At 41.7% G+C, this 12,527-nt stretch overlaps 1 protein-coding gene across 8 annotated transcripts in view; it reads left to right on the forward strand.

Annotated features, from left to right (window-relative positions):
• PKNOX2 (PBX/knotted 1 homeobox 2) overlaps window positions 1–12,527 on the forward strand; it is a 752,321-nt gene that overhangs the window by 667,666 nt on the left and 72,128 nt on the right. For all 8 annotated transcript variants that reach the window (XM_075604325.1, XM_075604323.1, XM_075604330.1 and 5 more), the window contains one exon: window positions 1,375–1,507. In XM_075604325.1, coding sequence (XP_075460440.1) covers window positions 1,375–1,507 — 133 coding nt within the window. The remainder of the gene's footprint in view (window positions 1–1,374; window positions 1,508–12,527) is intronic.

Below are 12,527 nucleotides of genomic sequence, written 5' to 3' on the forward strand. Positions count from 1 at the left end.
CAAATAAGGTTAGTTTGGCAAGATCTATCCTTCATAAATCCATGCTGACTATTACTAATAATTTTGTTTTCCATTAGGTATTCCTGAATATTATCCTGTATTAAACCTTCAAGTAGTTTCCCTACTATTGAAGTCAGGCTTACAGGTCTGTAATTCCCCGGGTGTGATCTAGCTCCCTTTTTAAATATAGGCACCACATCTGCTTTACGCCAATCTTGTGGTACTGAGCCTGTGGAAATGGAGTCCTTGAATATTAAATATAATGGTTTTGCTATTACTGAGCTTAACTCCTGACTGTTCTTGTCTGTCTCTTATGTAACAAAAATAACTATATTTAATTGTGGTTCTCAAACTGACTGTAAAGTATTGCGATGACCCCTTAAGTGGAGACCTGTACTTACTTGAAAATGAAATGATGATATTTTTAATATATTTGTAGTTTTATTAAATAAGAAATCTAAAAAAATAGCTTCTGTACTGTAGAAAGTGACACCTACAGATCTATATATATGTATATATATCTATAGAGCAGGTCTGCTCTAGCTGGCATGTTGTGTGTTTGCTTCAATGAGAATTAATATCCACAGCTTTTAAAAAAAAAAAACATTTTTAACTAAAATCTCTTGTTTCTGTTTTTTTTTAACACTTTTTTATTATTATTTAAAAATAGAATTACATACAGAAACATACAAAGTAAATGGGATGCTTGCAATAGGTTCCCCATTCCATAGTACTTTACAATCTAGCAAATCTGCTCAGGTCCAGGAGCACTAGAATATTTAACTTCCTCATACTGTACTTAATTTCCTTTTTGTGCTCCACCCCTTTCCCTCTCCTGAGTTAACTGTAGGCTCTCCACTTCTCCAGCCACTGATATATCATTTGTTTTCCCTTAAGCATAGTTCTTATTGGCCTGGCCGCTCATTCGGAGCGACAGTCATGTAAGCCTTTACGCTAATGGCTTCTTGACTTCCTTTTTACAAACGTTATTTTTACATCAATAGAACAGATGCGAAAAAGAAAATGTTAAAGTAAATGTATTTTTCCTTTTTTAATGCACAAGTTTAGGTTTGCAAATAATAATTATTGTGATCAATCTGTACCAACTAGTATCAACTATTGGACCTAAAATGTTGAACTTGGCATGTATATTGTGGTCTGAAATATGAGAATTGTATCTTTTAATGAGGGTTATCCAATTGAAGTCTATTGATGCAGAGAAAAATAGCTGTGATGATTATGTACAAATTGCTTTCAAGTTACTGTCACAATGAGGCTTAGTAAAGAGCCATGGGTGATATCCTCCATAACCATCATGTTTTTGTATTGTAATGCTGTGTGCATGATAACAAATGACCATTTCTGTTATTTCAGGATATGTTACAGAACTCTCCAAACTCTCTGACGGGTTTATCCAATAACCCACAGGGGATTGTGGTACCTGCATCAGCTCTGCAGCATGGGAACATCTCCATGACGACCGTCAACTCCTCGCAAGTTGTATCAGGTGGGAAATAGAAGGTCTACAGTATTCATATTGCAGTGTAACCTTCCAAAGCCAGAAATAGGACAGGAGTAAAAGTACTCTATCTGATCTCTGTCTGTTAGAGATAAGTGATGCATTGATAAACCAGCATTGTCTATGTTCCACCTTAAAAATACTATACTCCTTTGTAAAATATGTTGCAGTTAAGTCCCAATAAAAATGAGAGCCTCTTCCCGCCCCCCCTCTCGTCTCTCATAACTGTTATTGAGCAAGTCATGTTTACTTTTCATCCTGATCACATACGTAGATGGTCTTTCGTTTTGCTGTTCTAAAGTTGGCTGTATTGCTGAGCTTTGATCAGCACAACTCTTCAACTGCTTTTTAATTCACAATTAAGGGAGCAGTTCCTTCTACTGTTTTTTTATTTGTAATTTTTGTACCCCCCTCCCTCCCCATTTGTTTGCAGAGTGGGAACTGCAGGGTCCCCCTAAGCCAACATGCCAATATTTTCAGTGTTTAGTTGGGGTGCATTGCTTCTTCAGGTTAATAAAAGTAATATATACGGTATATTACATTATATTGGTTATTTGTGTTTTTACAATTAGCTATTAAAATATATTAAAGCAAATTTCTGAAATATCTTATTGCTTTAAATGATGGAACAACAACGGAAATGAATAGAGAAAATGTTGCATGGGGAAATGATTTTACTTTATTACAACTATGGTACAGCATATGTTTCTAATGGACACTGTGCTTTAAACTGATGGCACTCAGGCCTGCAACACTTAGTTTTTAACAATTGCATTAGAACCTGACATATTTGATAGCTTTTAATATATAGGCCTGTGTAAGAGATGTGTGCAGAGGTACATTTAATGGAGACCGATTAGGGTGATATGATGGCTTGGCTTTATTGAGCCAGTTCCTTTATCCAGGCAAAACATACAAAAACAACAAAATAACACACCCCTATCCCTTTATAAGGGCTAACGTACTTCACCAGACCCTATCTGCAGGACTGGAGGGATATTCCCATTGCCAGCCTATCACCACAAAGTCTCAGGAGGTACCTTAACCAGGTTGCCCTCCATGTCAGTCTCTCGCAGGTTCCTGGGTCATCTGTTTCCACGAAATATAGATCTCAGCACAGGTTTTGTGCTCAAGACAGTGTCTGTGTGCAGGCTTCTTCTTTCCTTCTGTCAACCCAAATGTGAGCTAAGGAATCTCTCTCCTGTTTCTCACATCAGGCATTTCTCAGAGTCCTAATCAGCCAGGTGGAGTCTGGTTGATTGCCTGTGTGCAATTAACCAGCTCACTGCTGGATTTAGAGGCAGTTTCTCTCAAACAGTGATAAGTCCCTGTTACAATGAGGTTGAAAAAAGACATGTCAATCAAGTTCAACCTATGCCAAATTTAGACAACTAATGCTTATCCTATGTTTGTCATTACAATATTTTCATCCAGAGGAAGGCAAACAGAAAACCCCAGTGAAACATCATCCAATGCTGTCACATAAGGGAAACATGTAATTCCTTCCTGACTCCAATAATGGCAAACCTCATAAACTCTAAAGATAATTTGCAATGCTCTACAGCAAAATGGGACAGGAAAGGCATTGTCATCATAGATGCTAAGAACTTTACATTTTAAACTATTATGCATATACTGTACTATCCTAAATTAGGGAACATCTTTAGGGAATGATTGAGGTCATGCTACATTCCTTTTATATGGGAGTTTTTGTTGTTGCTGAGTGATGTGTTGCAGCGCCCTTGGGATGAAGGGGTTAAAAGCACTCCTAAAATTTCTAGGATGCTACTGAATGTTACAAAAAGGTTGTATCTGAGTAACATCAAGGCAACAATTATTGAAGCTTTCTAAAGATGGGTAGAGTTATTAGCTGGTTAAAGTAAAACCTATGCAGTGTAGTGTGAAATATCTTTGTCTTTTTTTGTGGATTAATGGCATAGATCAGAGGTGTGCAAACTGGGGGGAGGCAAGATTTTGTAGGGTGTGGTGATAGAGGCAGTCGGGGGAAGAGGATGGAACGTGACAGCAAGCTGCCAGAGTGAAACAGAGGAGCAGCCTGCAGAGGAGTTAGGACTTGCACTGAGGTAGAGCGGTATGTCCGGGGAGGAGTGTGCCTCAGCCTCCGTGCGCCTCCATATCGGAGAAATGTCTATGGACTCAGCCTTAGTAGTTGCACTGAGGCAGAGCAGGATGGCCGGGGAGGAGCGTGCCTCAGCAGTCTGACCAGGAAGTCTTTCTTACTTCCGAAGTCTATGCTGCTGCAGCGCGCTCCTCCCTGGGCGTTTTGCTCGGCCTCCGTGCAACTCCTAAGGCCAGGTCCATAGTGCCTTCGCCCGTGCAGAGGCACTCGCAGTCGTGACATCACCCGCTTGAAGCGGGTGCGGTTTTTAGCCATGGTACGCACGCCGTCCGTGGGCATGTCTAGGGGCGTGCCAGTTACATCATGGAGCTGGTTCACCGTCATTGGGCGAACAACTCACATGACCTGTCTGTTGCGCTGAGAAATCAGTTTAACTGATTTCTCACGCGCCCCCTCCTGCTTCCCGCCGGACGGGCCTGCACGCCGCATGGATGTGAACACTGCCTTAAGGCAGTATGTTCGCTCAGCATGCGGACGCTTCCGCACCGTCTGCAGTACCATGGCCCCAGCCTAACTCCTCTACCGGCTGCTCCTCTGCTTCACTTTGGTGACCTGCCGCTACAGTTATCATCTCTCCCTCCTTCCCCCCGCCTACCTCTATCATCACCCTGTTCCACAGGTAGGCATGGAGGAGGATGAGAGAGCTGGAGGAGGAGGGGAGGGATGATGAGGAGGGGGAGAGAAGAGCGATGATGGTGAGAAGGAGGGGGAGAGATGAGGAGGAGGAGGGGGAGAGAGGATCAGAGAGAGGATGGGGGGACAAAAAAATTGCAGTCAGTATTATCTTATGCTGATTTATTTAAAAACAAACCTATAACGTGTCATGTTTTACAGTTTTAAAAATGTTATACCGATTAATAAAAAAAAGTCATGTAATTTGGATTACATCAGGCAGGGGAGGGGGCCTGACTAATATCACAGATGAAAAGGGGGGCTCAGTGTAAAAAGTTTTCTCAGCCCTGGCATAGATCAGTGGTGGGCAACACCTGCTGCTGCCCTTAACCACTTACCAACCCAGCAGCCTATTCTCCCTTCCCCAGTGCAGAGGGAGTGGAAATGTTGCTGGGGTGACCATAACTTGTTCCCATTCTCTGTGCTTCCTAATGACTGTGCTAATCAGTAATTCCCAGTGTAAGGGAGGCGTGAGACAATATTCATCCGTATACCAGCATTAAGAAGCTGACTGAGGGGAAAATCTCATACTTATGGCTGCAACGTTCCTTCTGTCTATATATATAACGGAAATAGCTGTGTTAGTCCAGTTGCGATAGTGCAGAATAAATGAGTACTTCAGTATTAGGTGATAACATTTTTATTTGGACTAACAATTTATGTCATAGAACAAGTTTCGAGAGTTCTCCTCTCTTCCTCATGTCAGCAATACTGGTTTACAAAGGAATCTATGGCTAAAATAGAGGTTAGGAAATCAGAAAAACAAAAAAAAAAACAAAGATGTAGATAAGGTGGTGTGAGAAAGGGATGTCCGAAGACATTGGAAGGGTAATAACACGGTGACAAAGAACAGCATGGAGGGGGAAGGGTGATATGGGGTGGCAGGGGGGAAGGTGTGGATAAGAACATTGGCAGAGAGGAAGGCAGGATAATTACAAACAATTGTGATAGTGTGTGAGAAACCCCATATCCGCATTAAGTCCTCTTGTTTTGGTGTCAAACATTCTGAGTTCAAATGTTTTCCGTGCTTGGGTGCGTTTAAACATTCCATTGAGGATTTAGATTTTTAATCATTTATGGAATGATCTGGTTGTGAGAAATGATGTCCACTGGTGAGCAGTATCTTCCTTCTTCATGGTGTTGTATACAGTAGAGTGCCTGTGCATATTCATTCTGCTTTGAAGTTTTTTCGCTGGTTTCACCAATGCACAGTAGCATCCTTGGTCACATTTGTTACATTCAATCATACTGTATATTCTACTGTACATCCCTGGATGTGCAGCAGTATGATCCTTTAACATTGAATGTTCTATGGTTGTGACTGGCTGTGGGATCTTGGCATATATGTATCCTGAGTTTGCAATGTGTGTTGCACGGTTTTGTGCCATTATCAGTGTCTTCTGTTCATAACTTCGTTATGAAGTTTTCTGTCGACTAATTTCTGTTTGAGGTTTGATGATTGCCGGAATGCAAGAATGGGAGGTTTGGGGAAGATTTATTTTAATGTCACGTCCTCTACCAGCATGGGTTGCAGATCTTTGATTAATTTTCGTATTCCCTCTAGGGTAGGGTTGTAAGTGGCCTCTAGTGGGATGCATGTGGTAGGTTCTTTCTGTCTGTATTGTAGTAGGTGTTCTCGTGGGGCTTTCACTGCAGATGTAATAGTTCTGGCAATAGTCTTTGGCTTGTATCCCTTCTGTCTGAACGATTCGGTCAGGGTTGTGTGATGTCTGCTTCTGTCTTCATTGTCAGCGCATATGCGGTAGTATTTTATAGCCTGGCTGTGTATGATGTCTTGTTTTGTGAGTGGGATGAAAACTGGAGTTGTGGAGGTAACTGCATCTGTCTGTAGGTTTCTTGTAGACAGATGTGTGTAGTTTGCCATTTTTTAGTGTTATTTTTGTATCTAGAACGTTTACTAGGTTTGCCGAATAATCAATTTTGAGTTTAATTGATGGATGGAATGAGTTCTGGGACTCGTGGAATTGTTTTAGGTATCCTTCACCCTCTGTCTATATTATAAACAGGTCATCAATGTATCTGTAATATTTGTGGGGGCATGTAGTTAGGAATCTTTGTTCAAGATTTACCATGAAAAGATTGGCATATTGCGGTGCCATATTGGTACCCATTGCAGTCCCCATTAGTTGTAGGTACATTTCCTTGTTGAAGCTGAAGTAGTTGTGTGTGAGGGTGTATTCTATCAGTTTAGTAATTACTTCAGCGCTGTATCTCTGATCAAGGGGTGATGTTGTAAGGAATTGCAATCATGCCTCAATACCATCCTTGGGGGGGATGTTGCTGTAAAGGGATTCTACATCCATGGTAACTACAGTAGCAGTGTGTTGGTTGATTTTGTTAAGGCCATTGAGAAAATCAGTGGTATCTTGTCTGAATAATCACACACAATGACAATACAACCCTCACCAATATTATATGAATGAAATAATGAGGGTGCCTAAGTTACCTGACATGGCAACTGGTGCTACCTTTGTGCTTAGATTAATATATTTTATCAAAAGAAGAGTAACTGGAATTACCAATTTCCCTCCATAAAGAAGCACATTTAGTGGTGCACTCAAAGGCAGTTAAAACATAACTTTTAATTATATAAAATAATATATGTCTACACATGCTTATAATAGAAATTAAAGTGTGTCAATTTAAAATAAACAGTAAAGTTTACAGGGAATAAAGTAAGTCAATTTCTCAATATAATAGATGCTAATTAGCCTGATATCTTGCAGAGATAGTCAGGTAATGCATGCAAATAATATACACTCATTAGCCACTGTGTCTAAATTATCTGCACTAAATAGACATGTAGTGTAGATAACTGAGTTAACTAACTAAATATAAAAGTCATGAGAAGCATGACACAGCTCCAACATCACTACATAATATTAATACTAATCTAATCCAAATACACAGTTATACACAGTGTGTCAATCATGCATGTTCATGCATACGGATGGTATATATATTAATTAACCACCGTATCAAAATAGGTCTACAGCGGATGAACCTGCAGCATAAGCATATAATATAGAGTCTTGGTGAACTGTGCTAGCTATCTAAATATAAATTCCAGAAGGAGCATGATGCAGCTCTAACATCACTGCATAATTTTAATGCTGATCTAATCACGATACACAGTTGAGCATGATGTATCAGACTCAATAATTGCATCCAATCAAATAAGGGTGGCATGTTACCTCAAGCTAAACTATGTAAGTATTAATGCCATGTGGAGTGCAACACAGTTACAAAGTTGTTGCTAAATTGTAAACAAAATGACTGAAAAAGATTTCTCCACTGCTGCACATACAATGTAAATACAAATTGCAACTTCATCCACCCTCTCATGACAAATGTATTCACTTTGTGTGAAATACACATACTGCAGACCCACTAACCAGAGCCTGTGAACAAGGGAGGCAGAATACGGGTAGAGAAAATTGTGATAGTAATACCTATTGGTCATAATATGATTGTTGCACAAGACGATACACAGAAACACAGTGATGAATGCATGCGAGGAGACAAAGACAAAGTACTTCCCTGTAACTACGTCAGCATGTCGTACGTTCCTGATCTTCCCCTGACAAAGCTTCACCCTCAGAGAGAAACGCGTAGGGCGTATGACATGCTGACGGTGTTATAGGGAAGTACTTTGTCTTTGTCTCCTCGCATGCATTCATCAACAAAAGCGAGAGATGGTGTTGCTGTAAAAAAATTACGAAATGTCTTTGTGTTATACAAAGGTATGTTGCAGGTCTCTCTGACAATGAAGGGGTAAAATCAATAGATAACTTCATGATCGTGATGTTATCACAAAACCCACTCCATTTGCCCCTGTCACTACTTGCTAGCACAAAGAGACAGGTGCTCTTATAAAAAGCCCACCAATCATTAACAGTAAACACGAGGAACACAGCTAGGATGAGCCAATATATATATACAGTGATATTCACTTTCACTTTGCACTTCTATCGGCCTTTTTAGACCTAGATCTCAAAGTCTTGTACAAATTGCCTGCTGCTTTAATGTGTCTGTGTGTGTATATATAATGCACATACAAACACACACACACACACACGTTAAAGCAGCAGACAATTTGTACAGAACTCTGAGATGTAGGTCTAAGTAGGCTGATAGAAGTGCAAAGTGAATATCACTGTTGAGGTCTAACGGAGCTGGCGTTCATTTTGAACCAGTCTTTTACTGCACAGTCGACTGTCTCAAACACTCCTCCTCTCTACTAGACTGGATATAGTTATTGAATCCCTCTGTCTCGTTAAAGCTGTTTTTTGTAATGTTTTGTCTTCTCATGTTGACTCTTTGAGCTATGGAGACAGCTTGTGCCCATTATAACTTATTCACTTCTTGTCCTTATTGTGTTCTGCTCCCAAGGGAGGGAAGGCCAGGAAATTCCTAGTTTCTTTGCATGTGAATAATACCACAAATCTCTCATGATGTGATACATTATTCTCCTGAAGTAGAAAGTGAGTATTGTGCCGTACTCAGGAGAATTATTTTAACCCCTCAGAGCCTCCTGTTTGTCAAGATTTATTTAAATGATCTGTAATTCTACAGCAACCGCATTTTCTGTTTTTTTGTAACCATTCTTCAGCTATTTCTTCTTCCCCACAAATCCCCAGTTCTACAGATATTGGGGCCTGTGTTTAAAGAATTGTTTTTTGAAAACAAAGAGTGCATTGTGTCCAAAAATAGTATAGCCTGGGCTCCCCCTGGTCCCCTGTTGTCCCCTTACCTCTTTCTGCAGCTGTGGCTGGCAACAGAGGCTGGGGTGAGCGTGGGGAGAGGTGCCAGGGCTGCAGGCAGATTTCCGGTTGCTTAGGGAGGCGACCAAGTCGTCGGAGGCTCTTGGTGGCTCCCTTAGCAAGGCGCGCTATCTTGGTTTGTGCGCACATGCACAGTCCACCGTGGGCCTGCGCAGAGAGGGTTCCCGGTGCGGCGGCCAGTAGGAGGGATGGTGCGCATGCACAGAACGCAGCACTAGCGGCGGCCATTATCAGAGCAGCACCACAGGGGAACTACATTACCCAGCAGCTCCTGGGGGTGCAAGATCATCTGACGCCACACAGCCAATAGGGCTGCAAGAATTCCCTGCTTGGGAGAGATACATTTCACGTGCTGAGACACGCCTGGCAGTCGGAGCTGGGACATTGTCAGGGTAGGTTGTATATGCAGGTGTCTGTGGCACCTGCACTAGGCCAGAGACCCCCTATTGGGCCCGACTCCTCTCAGCTTGTGGTTGCTGCAGGGACAGGCCCAGTAGTAAGGGACACTGCTTCTGTAGTGCCAGTGTGAGGGACACAGCCAGGGCGCGGCTGCATCCTGGACTTCAGTGGTCTGGGACCAGATCAGCCCCCCCCCCTGCTGATCAGAGACACTCTTCATGGTGGCACCGTTCACGCAGGACACCACCCCACATAAAGGTGGAGGCTACGCTAACATCACTGGGATCAGTGGATCCACTTCATCTTCTGGCCATACCTGGGTGCAGGAGTACCTGGGCAGGTACTCCAAGTGCACCAACTCTACACACGTTATTGGGGCAGCGCTGTCTCACACTTGGGTGGGTTGACTCTTTGGGACACCCAAGTGGTTGGGTGCCCAGGGGCACCTCAGTACTTTGGGGTAAACCCCACAGGGGTGTGGACACGGTGTTGGCGTGGCACAGTGAGGGGGTATGGTCCTGCGAGGCCTGAGTGGTTCTGTCTATTACTATTATTCATATGTGTGCAGTAAAAGTGTTATATCATATCAGTGTGTATTCCTTATATTGTCCTGCACGGGGTTATCCCACATTGTTAGGATCCCGCGCAGGTGGAGGTGCTATCACCCGAAGGATCAGGTACACCCCAGGCTCCCAGCAGCGGAGGTTCAGGCCCAGGTAACGCACCACACCTACCGTAGTTGCCATATCTCCTAGAGGGTGGGGGAAAGTGCGCTACAATATAATTCTTCTTTTAAACAATTAGCTGCAACTGTTGTTATGTCATTATTAATTTTCTTACATTTAGCGCAGGTTTTCTCATTGTTTATATAGTGTGCATCATGTTTATACACGTGAAGGCATTAAGAATTCTTTGCATCTACTTGCATTTGTCTTTCATTCTAAGAAAAATGTATGGCCAATTTTGACACATTTATGGCACACAAAGATGGCGCATACTAGAAGTTCAATAGTACATATAATTTATGTCAGCCACAGACAATATCTAAACTACGCCTCTAACTTCATGCCCAAGCATAATTATTTCATGTGTGCAGAAAAATTGACGTGCACACTGGTGCGAGGAGACACTAATTTGCTCTTCTATGCATCAGTTTTAAGACAAAATATATAGTAACGCTTTATACTGTACATTGACCCTATTGTATTGTTTATTATTTGGTGCTTTTACATTTTTTTTTAATAAAAATGCCCCAAGTGTCTGGTTCATTATTCATGTCATTTACATACCAGTGTATGTGTGTTTTAATTAGTGAGGGTGATGCACTTGGTAATTTTAACAGCCCTGAGATTCTTGGACAGAAAATAAGAATTGGGTAAGGCACGTTGGTTGTGCTCGATATTGCAGCTTATCATTTTTTTTTTTTACAAACTTTAGTAGTTGTCACAAAAAGGCAATAAAATGGCAGAAAAAAATAGTCCACACGTCATTTAGATTCTGCCCTCTGGATAGAACTCTCACCTTTTACCAGCAACAACACACTTGCAAAATCGATCTCATTTTTATTGAGTCCTACTTATTAGAAGTCTGTGTTTCTCACTGTATGAGTAAATTTATAGACTTCGATAAATTTCACTCTTCAAAGCTAGTACTTTTCAAATAAAATGTTGTTTTACAGTATTTGAGTCTAGAAGTACTCCAAATTGCACTTATTGTTGTCCTTCGAGTGGACATCTGACTTTAAAACGGCTTTTTTTAAGTTTTAGACTCCTGGACAAGAATAGTTTTGTAGAAGAACCAAAAGTCCACCGTGGTTCGGCTCCTCTGGTGGCCAATAGGAAGCCGTAACGGCATTTGGTTACCCGTTACCATTTTCTTTATTACCGCATTTCACATAAAAAAATTAAATATTTTATTTCTTCACAGCCAGGGGATCCCTTTTAACGAAGTGTTCCTCATTGAAGCCAGAATTTCTCTACAGTATTAACATTACTTATTCCATACCTGTCACTCAAATGTACAGTAAGCTTAGAACTTGGCATATGAGTTGTACCGTACTGCAGATACTGTATCAGGTGTGACCATGATCGTCTGTAACCAGGTGGCCGACTCGCAGGGCTGAGGCAGGATATGGGAACTGATCACAGGCCTTGGGACTAAGTCCTGATAGAGGGAAATGTCCAGGTCACAGTCCATGGTCGGGGTCATCATTCCAAGGTCAAAGCACAGTACACAGTATAGTTGGGGTTACAGTTGCAAGGTCCTAGCAGGAGAGAGGCAAACAGAATCCGGGTCCAGAGAGAGGTACATCGCAGGCAAAGAGTAAAGCAGGAAACCAAACGGTGTCCAGGAGCACAAGGATCAGACACCTTGCTTGGGCACTGGCTGGGAATAAATGGCTCCTACTTAAAGCCCAAGGACAGGTGCAGCTAATTTTATCCTCCATCTTGGAAAAGGGCAAAGTGAGGGAACGTCCTGGTTTTTGGCCATCTTGGTTGTGTGCGAGTGGCAAAAAAGGTTTATTGACAAGTCTGTGCCAACGGAGGACAACCGCATCATTGATATCAGGATGCCATCATGTCCACACTCCGAATTTAAATATTTGCCATTTATAAGCTGGATAATGTTTTCGTGACTGTACCAAGTGTGGGGGATCCCATGTTAGGCAAGTAAATGCACGCTTAACTATTTTATGTTCTTGCACTTTGTATAGGGGAAGGTTTATTTTTTATTTATTTATTTTTTACACTTTTTGAACACTTTTGTATTGTATTTACCAATTTGATATCCTTTCAGAATTCACAGTTGACTTTATTAGAGACAAGTTCAAAAATAAAAATTTCCAAAAAGAGGAAATCCCAAAGTCAATATCATAGTGTAAAAATATAAAAGAAAGAGGATATCTTCCGTACTATGCAGTAGCTCAACCGGAAGGGGGGGGGGGTAGTGCAAGGGTGCATTTGACCCCCCAAAAATTACAGAGGCCCCACGC

This window comes from Ascaphus truei, chromosome 6 (genome assembly GCF_040206685.1).
Source record: "Ascaphus truei isolate aAscTru1 chromosome 6, aAscTru1.hap1, whole genome shotgun sequence".
Taxonomy (NCBI): domain Eukaryota; kingdom Metazoa; phylum Chordata; class Amphibia; order Anura; family Ascaphidae; genus Ascaphus; species Ascaphus truei.